The sequence below is a fragment of the Ailuropoda melanoleuca genome, chromosome 15 (genome assembly GCF_002007445.2).
Source record: "Ailuropoda melanoleuca isolate Jingjing chromosome 15, ASM200744v2, whole genome shotgun sequence".
Lineage (NCBI taxonomy): Eukaryota > Metazoa > Chordata > Mammalia > Carnivora > Ursidae > Ailuropoda > Ailuropoda melanoleuca.
Window position 1 is genome coordinate 31291833 of NC_048232.1, and position 23452 is coordinate 31315284.

Sequence of the window (23452 nt, forward strand, 5' to 3'; positions counted from 1 at the left end):
GGAGGAGACAGAAAAGTCAAACGTGAGAAGCAGAAACTCCTTCAAACACCTCATGATCTCAAGGCCAAGCCACACAGAGGAGAACAAACTCTCTTTAGCACACACAGGCAGGTCCATCATATTTTGTAAAGAAATTTTATTCTGTTAAAATAAAGTTTTGATTTAGAAAAGGTAAAATTAGATGGAATTTGCTTGGATGGGATTCGTCAGTCGAGTCTCCAGGGATGCAGACACATTGTGAGGGAGAGCTGAGAGGAGGCTCCTAGGTCTAGAGCTCTGATATATCAGAGAGGGCCATGGAATCTTCTCCAAAGGTGTGAAGGAATGGTGTGGCTGGCGTCTTCTGAGGCATCATGACACTGAGCAAGGCAGGTCCCCATTGTCTAGAGTTTGTAGGAGTTTGTAGGAGGCCTATGGTAGAAGAGTGAATGTTTTGTTAGAGTGACTCCCAGTCTAATAGAGGGGCTGGGAGAATGGTGCTGTGCCCTTTCTGGTTCCTACCCCAGCTCAACCCATCATGCCTTTATGACTGCCTGGAGGCTGAGGATGGGCAGGGAATGACACACCCATGACTTAATCAGACATGTACTGGGCGAGCACCTACTTGGGGCCCATGTTGTTTTGCAGATTGTGGCGGGGAATATTTCACACCAGGTCTAATAAGTGTAGTTAATTGATCTCCCAGTTACTGGCTGATTAAAAGAAAGAAAGAAGAAAAAAGAGGGATTACTGGCTGAGGTAAATACATTGGTACAGTATAAAACAACATGTGACAGTCTGGAAATGAAGGCACAAAAGCTCTAAAGACTTCTGCCCCCCCCCCCCCCCCCCCCCCCCCCCCCCCGTAGCTTTTGGTCCACTGTTGCATGCTTGTGGAACAATAGGAGGCATTAATATAGAATCTCTGAATGTCGAAGGTAGCTTCATGGGTTGGAGGTAGCATTGTGTTATGGAAAAGAATGACCTTTGTCTTTGGTCAGATCTCCCTACTCACCCAGGCTTAGAATCTGCCAACTACTTATAGCTGTGTGAGCTTGGGGGATTTTCTTTAACATCTCTAAACCTCATTAAAAAAATAAAATTATGGTGAGGATAATTTTCACAACTTTCAGGGTTATGGTGAGGAATTGGGTTTCCTGTAGGTGAAATGCCCTGGTACATTGCCTGGAACATAGCATACACTAAGTATTAAGCTGTTATTATAAATATGACTTGAGCAAATGGAAGAGAAAACGGAGAATACCTGCAGCAGAAGCTCAGAGGAAATAATCAGCATCAAGTGTTTGTGGAACATATTTATTTTTTCTGCTCCATTACATAAAGTTTTCTGAAGTTTCATGAATATGACATCGAAGTAATATGACACGGTACAGTATTGTAAGACTCCCTACTCAGTTACTTCCTCATTTTAGCAGGTGAGGTTCAGTTGTTTTATTCATTATTTAATCATTTATTGAGCATACATAAGAGAATGCTCTGTGCTGAGCACTGTATGGTGTATTAAGGTGAACAGGATATGGTATTTGTTATCAGAGGAGCTTGTGTGTGGCTGTTGGGCTCAGATATCCAGGTATCATAAACTGCAGAAGGAGTATGAGGGGTAGGAAACAAGATAGGGCTGACTATGGACTGAGCCAGACTGAAACACTGTCTCAGAACAGGGATACCTCCCAGGCCCCTCTAGTGGCCTGGCTGATGGCCTCCTAGTTATGGAAACAAAGGGAAAAGATCTGAAGGATGACACTTCTTATATCCTGTGCTTGAGGTTTGGTTGATGGTTGACAGTCAAGGTGCACTTTCTTTAGGACTCTCCCCCAGCATCTTAGAGATCCTTTGGGGGTGCCTGGGAGCAGTTGATGAGAATTTGATCCAAAGATCTCTTGCTGCCTTCTTTCTCATGTTGTGTATTCTTTGTGGCAAGTATGGGCTTTCAGTGGTTTTGTGTTTGAAAGTAGAAAAAATGTCTCATTTATTACTGGGATATCTCAACGTTAGTCACTTTATTTGCCCCTGATGTTATTCAATGTAGCCTACTCCTAAAATGCATAAATAAATTTTGTTTGGACTGAATTTTCTTATGCTTTTCTGTGTTTATCCTCAGCACACCCCACTCCCCTATACACTCTCACAATGTAGGTTGCTTCCTAGAGTCCCTCCAGACTTAAAGCGTTTGTTTGAATGGTGGCCAGACTCTGAGGAATGGAGAACTGGAGTTTGATTCTAACTCTAAAAATTAAGTCTTTCCAGCTTAGCCATAAGCCTGCAAAAGTAGATTGGGTAGGAACTTTCATGATTTTTTTTTGTATTACCGTAAAGTAAAACTGCTATTTTTACTAAAATAACAATCGTGCACTTTTATATCCAAAGAAACAGTGTTTTTTTAAGTGGTCATGTTAAGTGGACCTTTTCTCTGCCTCTTTTGGAATGGCATTCATGCTGCTCTACCAGCTGCGGAAGGATCTTGGTCTCGTGACTGGGTAGTTTTCGTCTCTGCTCGTCTCCCATAGTTTGACTCCTTAAGATCTCCATTTAGCTTCTTTTCATCCCTGCCCTTGCTCCTTTCCTTTTGTTTTGCCATTTCAATCTTAGAGGGTCCTCAAGAAGGGGCTTTGTAAAAATCTCCAAAAACCACGAGATGCTGAAACTGGGAATCAAGATGAGCCTCATTCTGAACCTAACAGGAAGCAGATTAACTTTCAGAAATAAAGAGGGTAAGGTCTCTTTTTGCCGTATCTTTTATATTGCATGCTGCATTTGGCATGCTCATATCAGCTGTGCTCTATCACAGCTTCTCAGGGTGTGTAGGTGGGGGTTCTTTTTGGAATAGAGGGGTGATGGATTGAAAAGTCCCCCCCTGCCCCCCCAGGTCAGAAGCACCAGCCATGCCCCCTACATGAGCAGCTTGCAAGTCAGGAGCCACCTGTGTCCCAGATGGCACTGTGTGCTTTTGTCAGGAGGGGCCTTTTTTACCACCAGGTGTTGTTCACTGCTTTGCCCTGGGGAAGGCAAAAGAAGAGAAGTGGTATTTTTGGCATTCCTTAGGATTATTTTCTGTATCAGCAATATTATGCCTTGATTAGGGATATTTGGGGAAATGAATACAAAAAAGCCAACTCTGTTGGTAAGGTATGGGGATTCCTGTCCCTTGAATGCACAGTTTGCTTCTCAGCAGATGGAGGTTCCTGATTTTCCTGTCTTCTGAGTGACTTCTTTTGCTACAGGAATTCAAGCTAGGTTTTGCATTATGGAATCTTATAGAAGGAAGAACCAATGATTTTTTGGTGATAGGATTCTAAGGAGACATGAGCTAGTGGAGGGTAATGAGTAATGAAACATTGGCATCGCCAAGTTTAGAAAGGAAGCAGAATCAATGAAACTAAGAGATTACAATTTAAAAACAAATGACATCACTTACAAGATCTTGGGAAGTATGTCAAACAGAACTTTTAAAAAGATTTATTAAAATAGTTAAAAAACAGATTATATTTGGCAGTACATCCTTGGAAAGAAAAGAAAAAGCAAAAAAAAAAAAAAAACCCTCCTTCAGGACTTTATGCACATAAGCAAATGATAAACATTTTCACAGCTTAAAATTTCTACCACTGGGGCACCTGGGTGGCTCAGTTGTTAAGTATCTGTGTTCGGCTCAGGGCGTGATCCCAGGGTCCTGGAATTGAGCCCTGCATCAGGCTCCCTGCTCTGCTGGGAGCCTGCTTCTTCCTCTGCCACTCCCCCTGCTTGTGTTCCTCTCTCACTGGCTGTCTCTCTCCCTGTCAAATAAATAAATAAAATGTTAAAAAAATTTTTTTTCTACCATCGTTTTCTTTAAAATAAGCAGTTGTAAGCCTGATTAGGGAAGTAAATTCATGCTATTGACCTCTTCCGCAATCACTGATAAAGAAACTAGATCATGGAAGGTCAGGAGTTACACACTGGCCATCACTGAATGCTTCAGAGCAGATAGTAGGCAAAGAAGGTTCAGGAAACTGCTGCCTAGGCTGGGAGTACCTCCATTATGCTGGATGGTAACAGGTTATCTTGTTTAGACCGGAGGAAATGGTGTTGGGAAGTGGGAAAAATGAGCAATTAAAGGCATTTAGCAAGGCTGTTAGTATTTGGGGTTTAACTGGGTTAATACACTATTGTTTTCCCACAGGTAGGATAAACTCAGCAGCATATCCACCCCTGTGGGTCTTCCTTGTTCCCTCCTTCCTCTGTGCCTAATCTCTGTGCAGGGCCCCATTACCAAATGCACTGGGTCCCTCTGTAATATCTTTAAGTCCATCCACTTCCTTCCCGCCTGAATTATGGCTGCAGCCTCCTTCCTAATATCCTGTCCTCTGGTCTTATCTTCCTTTGTTTCATTTTTTCCCCGCTGTGCATCTATGGTGATTTTTCTTAAGTATGTATTTGATCATGTCACATCATTCCTTCAGTAGCTTCCTGGTGCCCTTGCAGTAAAATCCTAACTCTTCCAAGAACTCTTTCTCACCACTTCCTCCTTATACTCTCAACATATTTTAAGTGTGTCTTAAAGGCTAGGTATGTGCTTTCAAAACAAAACAAAACAAGATGAAACTTTGTGTCTTTGATACACTAGTTGTGCATTTAGTACCCTTACTCTTACTCCATTTAGGCCAACTAACCTGTTCTTGGAAGCCTCAGCTCTCTCTTTGGTTCTCCCATAGCACTTGCCCCTAGCAAAACACTACTGCTGGCTGATTTGTCTGCTTCAGTCCATCCCTAGGCTCTGCACTCCAGTGGGCCAGAGGGTCATTCACTGATGTATTTCTTGCACATAGTGCCTATATCAAATTGATTCTGAATGAACAACTGGGTGATTGTTGAATTAAGTAAGGATAGGGAGTTAAATTATCTCTTTCCTGGCTTTTCAGGTGTCATTTTGGACACTTTTTTGTTGTCTACAGTAGCAGATTTAGTCAGTATTGACATATGTAGAAGACTAGTTGTTTACCTGGTATTAAAATATCAGTGATCCAAGTGGTGTTTTTCCTGTTTCAGTGATAGTGCTAATTCATGCCTCTCAGGAGAGGCTGGTTGCTAGGAGATTCTTTCTCTTTGAATTAATCTACATTTGAGTTAATGGTTGGTCCTTGCAAATTTTTCTTTTTCTTTTCTTTCCTTCAGTTGTTGAGAAGAGCTACTTCACTTGATTATTATTTTGTTATTTACATTATTCAGTTAATTATTATTGAACATTTGGACTTTGTACACATGGTCCTTATCCTAAGATGGTACTGATTCTATGTGGCTCCCATGTGGGTCCATGAATCCCACCGGCTTTAACCTGCATTGCCTCTGATCACAGGACCCAAAGAAGCTGTCAGAGTTACCATCATCCGTCTTTTATTGAGACTCGGAGAAATAGTATGGCTAAGTGGCTAAGCAGAAACCAGAATTTAGTCTTTTAGCATTCAATTGCCCATTTTTAAAATATCTTGTTGTCTCCTGGATAAACACTGCAATATATGCTTAATAATTTGATGTCAGGACAACCTAAGCATTTCAGCATGCATCATCTGATGCATGATTTTTCTGTTCTCCTTTTTTTTGATTTAAACTTGTCCCTTCATCTTCAAATTTTTTCCAGTGGATGTCTTTCTAAACACAGATACCAGCAGCCAAATTTGTATTTTTGAATACCATAAGTGGCTTGTCCCTCTTTTTTCACAGGAAAAATGCAGCTTCTTGTTCTGGCATTCATGGTCTTCTGCAGTTTGGCCTGAATCCACCGTTCTTGCTTTCTTTCTTTTGGCTTTTCTTTCTGAACTCTCTAGGCTTGCCATGTATGTCTCCTGGCTATTCGCTAATAAGTTTTTTTCTGTCCACCCTGTGCCTTGACCCATCCTCTTCCTTCTGGCTGAAATGCAGCCCCCTCCCCACGAGCAGCCTTCTCCAAATACAAATCTGTCAGGTCCACTGAAATGTCATCCGTTCTAGGAGGTCATCTCTGTTCTACTAGTAATGCTTGGAGCACTTTCCATCAGTGTTACTCATGTGATCCTTTCTGCATTCTGAATTGCTTAAGGATTTGTGGAAATAAGTATGTGTGTATATGTGTCAGAGGATAGAAGCTCCTTGATAGAGGGTCTATTCTGGAATACGTTTGTATTAATATATGTGTCTGGTTCAGTACCTTGGTGGCATATAGAAGATATCTGAATTCATTCACTGACCTTTATACAGTCAGTACGCATTTGGGGGATCATGCATTCAAACCACCAGTTATGGAGATAGAAGAAAATTGCTAGAAAGTTATGGAGATAGAAGAAAATTGCTAGAACACAGGCATGTAACAAGATTAGTTGGAGTGGAGGAGGACGAGTGAGCAAGCCTAGATGAGTCGGGGTCTTCCGGGGACCACACGCCTTGGTCAGATTTGAGGTGGAAGCAGGAATGGACAGATGGGCTGACCTAGAGAGGGTTGTTCCTGGTGGAAGGAATGCTGTGTTCAAGCCCATGAAAAACAAAGGATATTAGGTGTGTGTGTGTGTGTGTGTGTGTGTGTGTGTGTGTGTGTGTGTGTGTGAAAGGGGGAAACAAAGTATAAGGGTATAAAGCAAAGAGAAGGGGGAAACCAGGCCAGCCAGTTGTATGGGGCTGGCCAGTTGTACAGAGGAGTGAGAGCTTATTCCTGTTTTTTGAGGGGATGATTATATGCAGATAACAACAGTCCCGTGGGTATTACAAGATATTCTTGGATGTATTAGCTTGTACCTACGCTTCCACTGAGTCTAATACGGAAGTGAGCATGTAGTAGCACTGTTCTTACTGCTCTTCCTACCCCGCATTCCCTCTATAATGGCTTTCATAACCTTTTCTATGTTCTTCCTTGCCTGACCTCTAGTGGATGTAGTGGTAATCAGCAAAGTGCTCAAAGGAGTGGAATGTTAGGATGAAGCAAGTATCCTGGAAAAGCCACTGCCTCAATTTTAGCTTCAAAGTGGAAGAGATGAGTTTGTACTATGAACTGTGACCAGACAGAGTGATCATCTTTAAACTTTCAAACACTTGGATTGAGAATTCTGTGAGCGGAACCTTGTGTCTGATGTTTAGTGCTATATCCCCAGCTCAGCATGTAGCAAGGGGTCTGACACAGGGGAGGTGTCATGCCAAATAAGGACGTATATGCATGTGAGTAATATACTGTATGTGTTTATGAGTGTGTGTGTGTGTGTGTGTGTGTGTGCAGAATCTCTATTCACATACAGATATTTTTATTTTGGCTTTTTAAAATAAAATGTTAAATTTTGTGTGTAAGAGCTTACAATCTTTTGTTAAATTTAATGATAGTTTTTTGTAACAATAAATTGAGTCTTTTTAATATTATCATTATTACATTTGTTAATTGTTTATTGCTCTAGGCCACAGTGTTTCTCAGTGAATGCCCTATTGGCATTGTGCAGCACAGTTCCTCATTGTGTGGGACTGTGGTAACAGACGAGTAGCAGCTGCTGATCATTGTGACAGCCCAAGTTGTCCCCATACATTTCCAACACCCTAGGGTAAGGGAGATGGTGTGCTCCTTTAGTTGAACACTATTACTAAGGTAAATGAATGAAAACAATTTCTATATCTTAATTTGTATTTAATGCCAGCAGATTTTAAAGCCTCTTGTATTTTCTAAGTAGAGAATTATATGCGGATAACAACAGTTATGTTTCTTTCCAATCCAGTAAATTCTCCTTGTGTTGCTTTTTTTCTTGTCCCATCCCATATAATGTTGAGTTGAAGGTAGCTGGATTGCAGCCTCATTCCAGACCTAAGGAGAATGCACCTGATGTTTCACTATTAAGTATGAGGATTGCTGTAGGTTTGGGGCAGATAGTCTTTATTAAGATACCTTTTATCAGATTAAAGGGATTTGCTGAGAGTCTTTTTTTTTTTTAAGATTTTATTTATTTATTTGACAGAGAGAGAGAGAGAGACAGCGAGAGAGGGAACACAAGCAGGGGGAGAGTGGAAGAGGGAGAAGCCGACTTCCCGCGGAGCAGGGAGCCCGATGTAGGGCTTCATCCCAGGACTCTGGGATCATGACCTGAGCTGAAGGCAGATGCTTAATGACTGAGCCACCCAGCCACCCCGTGAGAGTCTTTTTTATCCTGAATGGTTATGGAGTGCAGAACCACTATTAGTTGGACTTTTTCATCCTATACATTGTTAATTCTTTATCTCTCTGTGCTTCATTCTAAGTGATTTCCTCAGGTCTGTTTTTCAGGGCACCAATCCTGTGTTCAGATGAGTCTAATTTGCCTTTTAACCCATCTGTTCAGTTTCAGATTTCGATAACTGTGTTTTAAATTTCTGGAATATACATGTGTTTACATGTATATGTATACATACATACATGTACATGTATATATGAACATACATATGGACATGGGCTTTTTCCAAAATGCTCTTTTTTCCCTTATGTTTTTATTTCTTTATGTGTTAGCACATATAATTTATTTTATGGTCTCTATCCAATTGTTCTCTTATCCTAAGTTCTCTAAAGCCTAATCTTGCTGTTTGTTGTGTCTTCTGACTCTTGCTTATAATGGATTGTTTCCTCCTGTGTCTTGCCATTTTGGATGATGAGCCTATCTTTAGAGGATATAATTTGGTGGAGCTCTGGGAGTCAGGCTTCTTCAGAGCAGCTTACAATTAATTCTGTCAGGTACCCGGGGCTATCACTGACATACGACCAATTTGGTGTAAATGCATCTAAGGGTTTCCTGAACTACACGTGTAGAGTAGAACTCCAAAACCACATTAGAGATACACACCGATGGTTACCAGTTACTGAGGGATTGGGAACATTTTCCTCTCTTGGCCGAGCCTCCTTTTTCATCTAGGTTCGTGACTTTTTTTTTCTTTTCCAGTTTAGTTTTTGTTGAGATCATAGCCCATATATGTAAAAACATCAGTTCCAACTTCTGTCCACTCTGTGGGCTTATATCCTGCCCTGTAGGACATTAAAATAAGGTGACGTCCAAACCAAGACACTTTTAAATAAAAGGAGGTTAGATTAGTAATTATGCCAGGATGATAGGTGAGACCTAAGACCTAACTCACAGGAGTTGGGATAGCCCATCCCTGATGGAAGACCTCAGTTCTCTCTCTGGTTAGGGCCTCAGGTCATTTCCATTACTTCCTTGACACACTGTCTTGTAGGCATTTAAAAGGACGTCTTATATTTTATCTCACATTCCTAAGTGCTTGTAATGTGAGAGCTTTTAGTTTATCTGGTCTGCGGTATTGGCAGAATAATCTGTCTTTAGTCTTAACATTAGGATCTTCTTCTGTCTCTTTTGGTTCATCTTAAGATAGAATAACAGTGAAGAGAAACTAGAGAAAGGGTGGGCAATTGAGGGAAGGAGTGGGGGAAAGAGGAAAAGTGAGTGGAAGAGAGACTGAGAGACAGGGAAAGAGGTAGATAGAGAGGTGGATAGATAGGTCGATGGAGAGAAAGAGAGCATACAAATAAGTCAGACATGTGTGTGCAGAGAGATGCGCACACAGACACATACGTGCAGGCCCGGACTCAGACCAGGAGACCCGGCACAGCTGGGTGTGTGGACCCAGAGATACACGCTCACCAAACCACACCCGGGGACCACCCTGGGGATGCAGGCAGCTGACAGGAGAGACTGAAAACAGAAAATAATGAAATCGAGTGTGTTAGAATAATTGTAAGAATAAACTCAAAATCAGTGGGAGTAGAAAAGATGGCTTTAGAATTAACTGAAATTTTGGTACTGGCAGTTTGCTGCTGCAGCAACAGCAGTTATTATAAATGGGGATGTAGGCTTCTGGGGTGGGGCTTGCCTGGTGACAACTGATAAGAGCAAACCAGTGGGGGGCCAAGCTCTTGATTTCGGTCTCTTTGGCACTAATGAATGGAGATAATCACTTATTTTTAGGCAGCGTGACAGTAGTAATTAAAAAAAAAAAGAACCAATCTGATTTTAAACTGATTTTATGTGTTGATTTTATCATTGCCTTGAGGATCATAGCCAGATTTAGAATTGTGTCTTCCTAAAGTTGAAATTAAAAGTTTGAGATCTTGGTCATGTCAAATATTTATCTAAAGACAGGAAACAGTGATCAACTGAGGCTGGCAGTGTAGAGAAAAGAGCTAGAAGGTGGGAAGTTTCTGTTTTGTGCACATTGTGTTTTGTGTCTCCTCTTCTATCTGTAGTAGACCCAGTATGTTTTAGGCCTTGGTGCACTTTCCTGCTTCCCTGTTTTTCCTAGCTTTGCAGACCATCAGGGATAGACGATGACTCCTGCTTATCCTGGGCGTTATTTTGTTACGTGAATCTTTTGTAACGCTGGTGCTGGTTTAAAAGCCAAGATGAGCAATTGTGGATCTCTGATACTGTGTCATCTGTGGAAAGAACAGAAGAAAATTAGGTTACCTGGCATAGGAGAACACTGCTGAATTGAACTGGTTGGCAAGCATGCCATTTGACTTTTTTCAGTTTTGAATAAAGGGATCCCTTCATAACCTGTACTCAGCTGAAATAGACTCAGAGCAGTGTGACTGAATATCTCTGTCATCACCTCAAAGTGTGACAGTAGACTCTTAGAATGTCCATTCTGTTAATATTTTGACTGTATGTCTTAATAAATGTCATCATGATAAAAAAGCAGTTAGTAGTTCAAAATTCCGGTTCCCAAGATTTGAAGTCGACTCTAGGGATTCCAGAACATTTCTTAAAACTGCCTCTTCTCTCTAAAGAATCACTCCCTCAGAGGCTAGTTCATCTTGTCATTATGGATCATCTTGTCCTTTTTGTAGGAGGTAGGAGAATCTGTATTAGGAGTGTGAGACACTGACGTTTTAAACATCAGTCTCCAACCAGGACTCCCTAGAGAACAGATACTGTATAATGATGGTTTAACATCATTTTTAGTGTCTTTAACATACATATTTGGAGAGTTTTGTGTCTTTAGTACTGAGCTAGATGCTATAGAATAATGTTTTTTAATACCCTAAAATTTTAATAGCCATTCTTTATGGGGCACTTGTTGTGTGACAGATATCATGTTTTTATTGCTTTTTGTGAATAACTTCTAATCTTCATGGCAATCCTCTAAATTGGGAGTTACTTGCCCACTTTGTAGATGAGGAAAATGAAACCCAGAATAGTATGGCAATTTGCCCAAGGCCATAGAGTTAGCAGAGATGTATTCAAATTTGGATCTTTTACATTATAAAAGGTGTTGTTTCTGTGCTACCATTTGAGCTTCTCTTTGGGGAATGAATGATTCCTAGAACTCCAGGATAAGTTGACTTTCAGCTTTCTTAATGTGGGTAATAGAATTTATAGTATTCTTTTTTTTTTTTAAGATTTTATTTATTTATTTGTCAGAGGGGGAGAGAGAGAAAGAGAGAGAGAGCACAAGCAGGGGGAGCATCAGGCAGAGGGAGAAGCAGGCTCCCCACTGAGCAAGGAGCCCGATGTGGTACTTGATCCCAAGACCCTGGGACCATGACCTGAGCTGAAGGCAGACGCTTAACTGACTGAACCACCCAGGTATCCTGAATTTATAGTGTTCTTGATGGGTTTTTTATTCTTTTTGTTTTTTCCACTGGTACTTCACACCTTAAAATTAGAAGGATGCTCTGTAAGAGTGGGAACTTGATCTGTTCTCTTCCCTCTGTATCTCGTATCCTCAATATGTGGAACTCAGGTAGTGGAACTCAGCAGTACCTGAGTTCCACTTAGAAGATGCTCATTGATTGTTGAGTGAATGAATGAAAACCATGGCAGGTTGGACTGACCTTGACAAATACCCACAATATTTGTCCTCATGGTATCTAATAAAATGCTGATTTATCCTGTCAAAGTGTAATTATTAAGGCAAATATGTGATAGAAATAACATATGATTCATTTTTAAGTCATCTAAATACAAGTTTTGTCTCACTATTAATTTACTACAGCCCTTTGAAAATCAAGAGTGCATTCTCATGTCCAGGAAATAGTTCATGGAGGTAATAGGAAAGGTGAAGACACGGACATAGTTACCACCCCAGAGTGGTCTTTTGTTATCAACAGGGCTGAACGCATGTAGTATAGACTCAATGCATGTTTGTTCGCTTAATTGAATTGAATGGCCTTGCCAGGGGGAAAAAAGCAGTATAAATTTTTGACTTTTAAAAAGAGTCTAATGCTTTAAGTTCTTTCATTGTAAGCACATTATTCTCTATCTCATAGGATTTGGTTACATATTCTGTTCTTCATTATTTACTAGTCGGTCCTGTATTCTGATAGGTTCATGTAATTCATCTTGCTTCACTAACTAAATTGTAAGTTCTTATAGGATAAACTGCACCTCATCCTTCTCTGTGCCCCTTCCAGAGATTGCCCACGTGCTGCCTTCCTTGCTGCAGAGCCCTTGGCCCCTATGTGGTGTCACTGGCCAACTCATCTCTGTGGGTCTTTTCTGGGGGATGGAAATATTGCAGTGGGGTTTTATTCTTTCAGTAAGGATGGTGTTTTTTCACTAAAATTATGCTTAAATGACAACCAGCCAAGTAGATATTTAGTTCTGTAAGTAATTACTTGTTCTGGGCAAATTGGCACATTAGGTACTTCAAGAGCTTGATGGGGCTGTGTGTGCTTTGGGAAGGCAGGTGGGTCTGAGGGCAAAGCTAGGGCTGTGTGAGTTTCCAGGAGGCGGCTAGGGGATGGTGAGGAGTATTTGACATGGTGGTGAATTAGAGGAGGATTATGTGAACAATTAGTGTTTAAATTATGATTTTAAAGTAGGTGGTATACTGTCAGAACTGACTTCAGCAGAATGGTTAGCATTCTTCAGCAGTGAGGTTTATTTCATCTATAATCTCTGATTTTAAGCTTATTATTTCATGACTTTCTTCCCTTTAATTCTTGCCATTCAGAAGCATCACTGAGAAGCACCTGGGTCGCTCATTTGTAAAGCTTCCAACTCTTGATTTCAACTCAGGTCGTGATCTTGTTGAGGAAAAATAAAAATCAGACCGGCAAGAGACCAAGTGACACTCAGAGAAGTAGGAGAACTCGAACTTATTTTACGCCAGCGGACCCAGATGAGCTGCTGCTCAAAATTCTGAGCCCCGGGCAGCGGGATTATAGGGCTTTGATAGGGGACTGCAGGAAGTCAGGTTCCAGGAGCTACGCTGACTGCTAGTAGGTGGGTTTAAACTGGGAGAGTGGGGGCTGCTTTAGGAGGGAACAGTAGCGCAGGGAGCCTGTGGTGGGAAGCCTGTTTACAGAAGCAGAAATGGCTGATTATCTCTTGTTCCCAGGAGGGCTTCTAGTTATCTCTAGCTTTATTGTTACTAATTTTCCATCTTCTGGAGCCTCCTGGCCTGAGCCTGCTCTGGGCAGTTTTCCTTTTCAATCTCAGTGTTGTGAGATGGAACCCCTTGTGGGGCTCCGTGCTCCGTGCCCTTTGCCCCTCCCTTGTTCGAGAGCTCTCTCCCTGTCTCTCAGAATAAATAGATAAATCTTTAAAAAGAAAAAGAAAAGAAAGAAACATCACTTAGCCAAACTGAAATCACTACACTCTTCCAAAAGTGTTCCAACTGATTGTTCATATTTGGGGTACCATTATTCCTGACTTGCTGCAGTGTGGGGATTTTTTTTTTCTTTATGGCTAAAGTAGCAGTTTTGTCACACTTGACTTCAGAGTGTAAGTTTAAGTGATATGGCAGGTTTATTTTGCTTGGCTTGTGAGAATGCTGCCTTTTCCCGTTTTTTGCTCCCTGAAAAGTGGGCGTTCCCTTGCCAAAGCACATACTGTAATTGTAATATTTTGCTTCAAGATCTGGGGCTGCTCTTTTAAACTTACATGTAGGAAACAGCTGGCAGTGGCAGTGAATACCTTTGTATTCTGCCACTGTGCATATGTAAATCAGTGCTGGGTAAACTGGGTGCTGTGGTTGGCCCCCTTTCACATGAATAGTTAAGAGAAATCTCGCCTTCAGACTTGTGCATTGCAAAGTTAGCCCATTGATCTACACCTGGCAAAAGTTTTATTACTTTACACGCTGTGATTATGGATCTGGGTTAGGATTGGAGAAAATGCAAACCAACATGTTGTTAAATGCTTTTTTCTGAGTAATGTCCTGGCAGCTCGTGAAAAGTGTTGAGCTCTAATGTGTTAACAACATCTGGGCGTGCTTGCAGATTAAAATTAGTTGATTATCTCTGTTTTCCTCAGCAGTGCTACACATACTCTTGAGTCCAGAGGCAGAGATATCTTCGATTTTTCTTTGTGTAGAAACTTCCTGGTTATCTCATTCAGGATCTAGATTCGAAAATGTAAATTCCAGGGAGAACTTAAGAAAGATCACGTGAACCCAGGTTTTGGGGCTTCTGGATTTTCCTCTGAGCCGGCTTTTGCCTCCTTCCTATTTAAGACTCTAGTCTTTCTAGGGCAGTCAGGGTCTGAGGCAAGGTCTGGGCCTACTCAGAGTAATGGGAAAAACTCTGGACTTCTGGTTCAAGTTCTGTTATCACATAGCTAGACCCTTAACCTCTGTCAGCCTCACTTGCCTTATCTGCGAGTATCATGTCCAACGCTCATCTTGAAGACTCTTCTGAAATCTTTATGTCTTACTCGGTGTCACTGAACTGGGTAGAGATGATAACTGGCCTGTCACTCATGCAGGAAACCCCCTCTGACATAATTATATTATATAATAGTATTATATAATATAATAATTATATAATGTTATATTCAGACCTAGAATTATGACTTGACCATAAAGGAAACATGATAATCTCTTCCTGTATCACACTTGTGGGGACAGTGTGAAACATGATTCCTTCTCCTGGGGTTCTGCATGGAAAAACAAGCAGTTATCCTCTCCTGTGGCCCTGTTCTGTTTAGATCAGGAATTGTGTAGTGTACAGACATGGTGGCTGCTGGCAGGACAAAGGCACCTGCTCTCAGGGCTCCCTTGTCCTCACAGTGCATGGTCTTTCACCACGAGTTCCTATAGCACGTGGCCAGTGCTAGTGGGGAGACTCAGCTTGGTGGCTTGTGCAAGTCTCCCCTGACTTGTGGGAAGGAAATGTGACAGCCAATAGCCGAGAGAGCCCAGGGCATCTCCTGGGAACACCAGCGTGTGTTGGAGAAACAAAGTCCAGCCACCTAGAGGATAATGAAGGCTTAAATCATTTTTCACAAGTTGTTTTAAAACATTAGTGTTTGCAACTACAAAAGTTAAAAAAACAGATGAAAATACGCTCAATGCAGAAAACTTAGAAAACGTGGAAAAGAAAAAAAATGTCTCCCTTGCATTATTCAAAGGTAACTGAGTATTAGTGTATATTCTTTTAATATGTATACTATGCCTGTGCATCTGCCCCCCCAATGATATGCTGCTTTCTTCACCCAATGACATATGGTACTATCTCCATGTGAATGAAATACTCTGCATGCTTTTTTAAGATTATGAATATTCTTTTTATTGAAGTATAGTCGACATGCAATGTTATATTAGTTTCAGGTGTACAATGTAGTGATTCGACAATTCTATACATTACGCTATGCTCACCGTGAATAGTGTAGTTCACATGATTTTTTTATGGTGGCATAGCATTCTACCATCTAGGCATACTATTATTTACTGTAACAAATGCCCTATTATTGGTAGCCCTCTCTCAGAATCTGTGAATGTCTCCATTCTTAGCTGTTTCTAGGGTTTGTGACCATTATAGCATAGAACCCTTATCTCCAGGGATTGCCCTCCAGAACATTCTTAAATTTAAAAGCAACAGGGTCTTAATTCCCTAAGAAATGGCAGTCTTCTGGTATTTTGGCTCCACTGTTGGCTTGAAACAGAAAAACTACACTTTTTGCTTGTGGTGTTTTACAAACCCCTAGTGATCATTTTAATAATAAAGTGAGTTTTCAAGAAAACTGGTCTGCATAGGGTGGCCTGCTTCTGTGTTTTTCAAATGTCTAGATTAAAATCTGTCACTAGACAGACTTCTGCCCACCCCATCCCTGCAAAGAAACTCCCCAAAAACTGGTGTGGTAGATGAGTTCGAAATAGATATTAAGGGCACAAACCAAGAAATTGCAGTGCTGACACTGTCCAAGGCTAGGGGATTGAGTTTTTGTTGTTGCTCTACCACCAGCATGGAACACTGCAGGCACCTTGTTTTTTCAGTCGATACTTCTATGGGGACTGTAAGTCAAGATTTTGTAAGTTAACAGCATCCATCATGGTTGGGATTACATATATGCCCTCAGTTTTCATATGCTGGAGTTCTCAAAAAAATAATTGAGTAGGACATTTGTTATTTGACCTTTTTATTTTATTAATTTTTAAAAAGATTTTATTTATTTATTTGAGAGAGAAAGAGAGAGAGGGAGAGAGCGCAAGCAGGGGGAGGGGCAGAGAGAGAAGCAGACTCCCCGCTGAGCAGGGAGCCCAATGCGGGGCTCAGGGATCCCAGGCCCCTATGATCATGACCTGAGCCGAAGGCAGACGCTTAACCGACTGAGCCACCCAGGCGCCCCTGGCCCTTTTATAACAAATCCGCCTTGAGCAGGACACCCCCTAATAAGGACTCATTTTCACCTGATTTCTGGCCAAATTTTATCTAGTTCAAATTGAAGCAAGTCTGAAAAATTGTTTTTTGGCTATCTTTCTCCTTCTATAGCCTCTAGCTATGCAACTGCTGCTGTAGATATAATTTTAATAGTTGTCACAGAAGAAGGACCAGGTAATTGAAATGGCATTTAAGATTCAGTAATGCATTTTTTAAATCAGGCGCTAGGTCAGGAGCTGTAGGTCCAGTAAGCCGTTGGCTGATGTAGGGAAGATTGCCTCACTTCAGAGGTTTGCTGAGGTGGGTCTCTGTGGATAGGTGGTTAGGTGCTGCTTCCCATGTATATATGACCATCATTTTTTTCTTTTATTTTTGACTTAATTAGCTATAAAAGTTAAGGATAGATACCATCTATTTTTGCTGGTCTTGAGTAGGTTTCTTTGCAAATTTATTAAATGAACTCAAAATTTTAATTTTCATTCTGATGCTAGAAGCTGATTTGAAGACCATTCTGACTTTCTAGTAATTTTGGTTTTCTCTCTTCCTTCCCCTAACTGAAATCTTTGTTTTGCTTAACTATTTTTTCCCTTTGGAATCTTTTTTTTAAAAATTTTTTTAACTGGAAAAACTCTTCCAGGGTGGGATTCTTAATTGTTCATAGTTTCCTGACAAGCCTGTAGCTCTTAGAGATCGTTCTGAGGCAGGGATTATAAAGCCAGATGCCCATGGGGTGGAAAGGTTTGAGAGTGCGGAGCAGTACCTGATGAGTGTCAGGGAGGCGAGGGGGTTGATCCCTGGGGCTGGAATCTTTTAGGTCCCACCTGAAGGGGCCAGCAGCTGCTGCATGCAGCCCATTGTGACCATTGGGGTGGGAGTCCAGTGTTACCAAATATCTGATTGCTTAAGAGAAGCTGGAAATACAGATTTTTTTCTTTGTGCTATATGTTTGAAATATAAAAATCATTATATGTTGACTCAAACTTTAAAAAGTTGGGATTGCATATATGCCCTCAGTTTTCATACATTTAAAAAAATGTATGGATCAAACGAAACATATCCATGGCCCCATGGGATTACATATATGCCCTCAGTTTTCATACATTTAAAAAAATGTATGGATCAAACGAAACATATCCATGGCCCCAGATTATGCCCACAGTTGGCCAGTCTGCGGCCTTTGCTCTGAAGCCTAAGTTGTGCCTTTTTTAGAAAATAATACTCTTAATCAAGCAGTTTGTGGATGCTGATTTGGCTGAGATATTCTATTTTAATCACATTTAACAAGGAAATACCGCTTAAATAATGGTAGATTTTAGAGGAGTCAGTTGTAGCGCGTAACCGCCTTAGTTGAGTGTTATAGCTCTGTCTTGCTATTTCGTAGTATCCTGGGTGCAGAACAGACTTTTAAAAAGAGAGTGGAGTTTTAGGCCAACAGATCTTCCACCAACTATCTAATTTTTATGTGTGACTTTCTCAGAGTTCTAAATAGCAGTGTTCTCAGTTGAACCTAGAAGAATGTATTAACATAATAACTTACGTTTTTGCCAGAATTCTTGAATGTATTAGCAATTTAAGGTTAAAAAAACTGAAAATTAATCTTGACTCTCCTTAGTTATCAAATGGATATTTATGTATTTTCTTTTTCTTTCTTTGAAGATTTGAACATGGAATTCAATCCTTCAGACCATCCCCGGGCCAGCACAATATTCCTCAGTAAATCTCAGACGGACGGTAGGTTACTAATTTATGTTCTTAAAACAAAACAAAACAGAAGGCTCATGTTGGCAGCCTAAGTCTTGATTTTCCACTAGATGTGATTCTCAAGGTAAAAGTAGAATCCCCTTTATTAACCCCCCAAATGTATTGTTTGATGGTGTTCTCTTGGGGTTTCTTCCTTTTGTATGTATTAAGTTATATTTTTAGAACTAAATTAATTTCTTTCTTTCTTTCTTTCTTTCTTTCTTTCTTTCTTTCTTTCTTTCTTTTCTTTCTTTCTTTCTTTCTTTCTTTCTTTCTTTCTTTCTTTCCTTCCTTCCTTCCTTCCTTCCTTCCTTCCTTCCTTCCTCTCTCTGTCTGTCTCTCTTTCTTTTAAAGATTTTGTTTATTTGAGAGGGCGAGAGAGCACAAGCAGGGGGAGAGCAGCAGGCTTCCCCCCCCCACCCCTGGACACTGAACGGGGGGCCTGATGTGGGGCTCGATCTCAGGACCCTGGGATCATGACCTGAGCTGAAAGCAGATGCTTAATGGATTGAGCCACCCAGGCGCCCCTAGAATTTTCTGTCTTGGAGCAACTATCCTTATTTTGCTAGTCAGCTGCATTATTTCTACATAACGTTCTATAGTAGCAGTTTTTATGGCAGAGCCAGACATTTTCCTGTAAGAATTGATATGTGCATAAATCTCTAATGATCAGAAGTGTTTGTTTTTTTAGACAGTTTGTAAAAGAAAGCAAAATATAATCATCAAATCAAATAAAATCCCTATTATCTCTGTTGTGCCATTTGAGAGTTGAATTAAACCTGTACACTCAGGGTAAATGTTTTCTTTTTGCCAAACTTCTACCCAGCTTATTCTGCAGTCTTTGTGGTTTGTCTCAGGTGTGTGTGGAATTTCTGTTAAGGGTTTTTCTTTCTTTTCAGCTCCTAGCTTATCTCATTGTTCCCTGGCCCTTGGCTTCAAAGGACAGATAAAAGTTACACAGTATTGTGAACATGAATCTTCTCAGTTGGTTTCCTGTACAAGAGTAGCCAGAGAAATTTGTTAAATGACTGTGTAGTGACTAGGATATTATATTACAATGCTGGAGACTTGTGTAATTCAATCCCTGACTGTTTTGGTGAATCACTGAGCTCTAATTTAGAGAAAATCCTAAGTTGACTAGAAAATAATCAAATATTTAAAAGACAGAGACTTCGTTTATAAGAACAGAAACCTTATTGTAATGGTTAGGTGGCAATTTTGACATGGCAAAATGCTAGAGTGATATTGGTGATCTTTACTCAAGCAGGCACTGACTTGATCTGAAAGAATTTGGGGCATTTATAAAACAATCTGTTTCCAAGCATAAAAATAAATCATTCTAGGCATCAAATACCTGCGAAATAAGTTTTAAATGTATCAGGTAAAAACAAAACAGAATATTTCTTGGCCTGGTAAAGTGGGAAGCCTTTGGGAGGGGTAGGATTTTGTATGGGAAGGACAGTGACAGTGGGGAGGAGGGTTTGGGACAATGAGAATCTGAAACAATTAAATTTTGCACATAATGATGCAAGATTGGCATACTTTCAGGTTTGGTTCCTGTTTCCTGTGACTTCAGGGTACAGACCAATATCATTCAGGAAATTTTCTAACTGGAATCAAATGGAATTGCAAAAGGGCCTCTAAGTAGATGACACGTACCTTGATTGTCCTGGTAAAATGAAACTCAGCCATTTTCCGACCTAACAGAGGAATTGCTCCACAAATGAGTTAGGGAAGTGTATCTTCCCCCTTTACCTTTACTACAGATTTCACTCCCTCTTCCTCTTCTGGAACATCAGAGTATCGATTACTCTGACCCTTCTCTTTAATCCTTCAATTTCTTCCTAAATGCTGGATTTTTCTATTCAACATGGAAACATATTTGAGTCACACAGGAAATACAAGAAAAGGAAAGATAATAGCCTCTCCCTGAGATTTTCTCCTCTACTACTCTGTTCAGTGACAGCTTCTATACCATCTCTATTTCTCCTTCCACTCACTTGTCTACTGGCATCTTCCCACCACTGCCATTCTGTGGAGCGTGTGTTGTAAGGTTGCTCAGGGACGTCTTTGCTTCTGTTAGCTCCTGACCTCTTGTGTGGCATTTGCTGCCACTGACTAGTCCTTGCTCCTTAAAACTCCTTCTCTTTTGGCTTTTTATATTCAAAGAGGCCAATTTGCTGAAAACAAGTCCCTCTAATGAACAATTGCTTTATAAATAATTTAAAAAATAGGTTTTAAAAATATGTAAATAGGGTAACTTTAGTAAGTTAATTCTTTGGTGAATTGATTATCAGTCAGGGAACTATTTGGGGAATTGGTTCTGAGAAACCCTCCTTTTCTTAAAGGTCCTTCTCAGGCATCTTTAATATTTATTCTCTCTCTCTTTTTTTTTAAAGATTTTATTTATTTATGTGACAGAGAGACAGCCAGTGAGAGAGGGAACACAAGCAGGGGGAGTGGGAGAGGAAGAAGCAGGCTCCCAGCTGAGGAGCCTGATGTGGGACTCAATCCCGGAATGGCGGGATCACGCCCTGAGCCGAAGGCAGACGCTTAACGACTGCGCTACCCAGGCGCCCCTCAGGCATCTTTAATCAAGTTCTCCATTCATTCCTCTAATGTTGGTATTTTATAGGGTTCTGTGCTTTATCATCTTATCTTCTGGGTTTACACGCGGTTTCTCACAATGTCGGTTTCAGCCACAATGTCTAGCCAGATTTTTCTCTGTCCGAATCCGAACTCAGTAACTACAATTAATGCCCTGCATTTCCTTCTCTACCCAGGTCCCCAAGCCAGGGGAGGTCTTGACTTTTCCTAGACTCATCCCTCTCCCCAAGTCCCACCCACTGTCTGTCAGTAGCGCTGGAGCTGACTCACACTGACTTGCAGGAGCTGGTGGTTCACATTTCTTCCCATTTCCATTCAGTGACACCATTTTGGGAGTTTGAAAACAGCCACAATGGGAATTTTTATCCCATAGAAATTGACAAATGCTACAAATCAGGGAATTTTTTTAAGGAAGCTATTAAACATTTACCAGCACACCATTACGTCCAAGTGATCGAAGGTGTATTAATTTTTACTTCATAAATATTCCTTGAATCTGACTACTCTTTACCATTAGCATTGCTCCCACCTTAGTTGAGACACCTATTTTCTCAGTTGGATTACTGCAGGGGCCTGTGCACTCAACTCTGACCTCATCCCTTTCCAGTCTGATCGTTCTGATTGCTAGGTGAAAAGACTTTCTGTAAATCAGATCTGATTATGTTCCTTGCTTGCTTAAACTTTTTTAATGGCTCCCCAGTTGCCTTAGAATTAAATTTCAGATGCCTTAGTGTGATAATAGACAAGGCCCTTCATGATCCATCCTCTGCCTTCCTTCTCAGCCCACTTTCTTCTTTTGCATCTCTGTGCTTCAGCCATATGGAATCCCTTGCAGTTCCCCCGGTGTACCAGGTGGCTTCCTGTGCCTTTGCATTTACCTGAATTTCCCCTTCTGTCTTCTTCACTGCTCATTTCTCCAGTCTCCAAGCCTCATTTTAGCTATCACTTCTTCCCTGAAGGTGTCCTTCACCCCTCAGGATGGATTAAGTGGGCCTTTGGTGAGTTCCCGCTATATCTGTGAATGCTTTCTTCATAGTCTGAACCATATTGTGGTATTTAGAACTACTTTCTTGTTTGTGTTGCCAACTAGCTCCTAGAGGGAAAGTGGTAATGGATCTCAGTATTTCCTGTGCCTTGCTCTGCCTGGTACAGAGGATAGGTTTAACTTAGGTGACTTAGAGAAGGAAAAAATAACAAAGCCACGAGACCTTTTTGATTTGCTTCTGATCATTCGTTGCTTGCACAAACTTACATTTTCATTACAAGACCTCCATACTTCTAGGGGCATTAGAGCATTACAAAGTTGTGGGTCCCACCTATGCCAATTTATTATTTTTTTTTGGAAGAAAAAATATATAATATATATAATCTAAGATTATAAGGCACACAGCACCTTTTAGATTCCTTTCTTTTGAATTTGGTGATCTTCCCTCTCTTCTCCAGGTTGTTGTACTCCTTCAGTAGTTTGCACTGGGTTTGTGGGTAGGAGGCTGTTGTTGGGGTGATGGCAGTTCAGTTAGGGCACCTCCTGCCAGGGACCCCAGCCAAGTGCTCTTTTGCCTTTGCAGTGCTTTGCAGACCCGTCATCCTCTTTCCTTCTCCAGCACTCGATGGTCTGATGAACACACTCTGTCTGCCATGCTCCCCACTGGCCAACTGTTCATTATTCTGCTTTAGCTGATACCTGTATTAAGTCATTAGGAGTTAAATTAAAATCTACTAAGTTCCTTTTCCCTCTGATATCAAAGAGATCTAAGTTGGCCTTGGATCCTTTTTCTCAGTGTTCAGAAGGAGACTGGAAACTTTACCATAACAGAATGATAATGGAGTGCTTGCCTAATGAGATCTCTGCCAGCTGGCTGAAGTTAGGGATATTCTGTCCAAAGCCAGACTGACTGCTCTCCCAGTCTCTTCTTCACACAAATGGGATGTCATTGCAGAATTTCTTTGTCTGAGAACCACTCAACAAAGAAAGGACCAAGGGTTCCTTTTGGGACCGGGTGGGGTTGCCAGGTGAGAGAGAAATTAGTTTGCTTGGCCTACCTTGGCTTTTCACACTATCATTTTGGCTTGTGGGGAAGAATTATAGTTCTTAGTGGTTTTTCCTTTTCTATACTATTTTAATTCGTTGTTTTCAAAGACATGAGAGCCTACTTTTAAGTACTAGGAGAAAGCAGCCAAACCACATCTTTTTTATTTTAACTAGTATGGTTTCTAGAGGTTCTTTGCCTTAAAAAAGAATTTGGACAAAAATAAGAACGTACGTGTCTGTGTTTGTGTGTGTGTGTATGTATGTAATCTGTGTGTTCAAGAGTTTCTTGAAATAGTTAAAGGAATAAAAACCAATGTCTCTTGAGTGACTTAAAACCAAAGTAGAAGCGTTAAAATTCAGAAATAAAAATATGAGCTATGGTTTTCTTTGCACGTTCTTTCAGAAATACTGAAATTGAAAAAGACGTTTCGTGGCCTTCCTTTCTTCAGGGTCATGTTTTTGTCCCTGGGCGGTATTGAACTTCTCTATCATGAGGGGACCAACCTTTC

The 23452-nt window shown here is 40.8% G+C and overlaps 1 protein-coding gene across 1 annotated transcript in view; it reads left to right on the forward strand.

Annotated features, from left to right (window-relative positions):
* The window catches only part of CCNY (cyclin Y), a 218915-nt gene that overhangs the window by 131278 nt on the left and 64185 nt on the right, over nucleotides 1-23452 (forward strand). The window contains exon 2 of the mRNA XM_002928904.4: nucleotides 18221-18295. Within this exon, the coding sequence (XP_002928950.1) occupies nucleotides 18221-18295 (75 nt within the window). The remainder of the gene's footprint in view (nucleotides 1-18220; nucleotides 18296-23452) is intronic.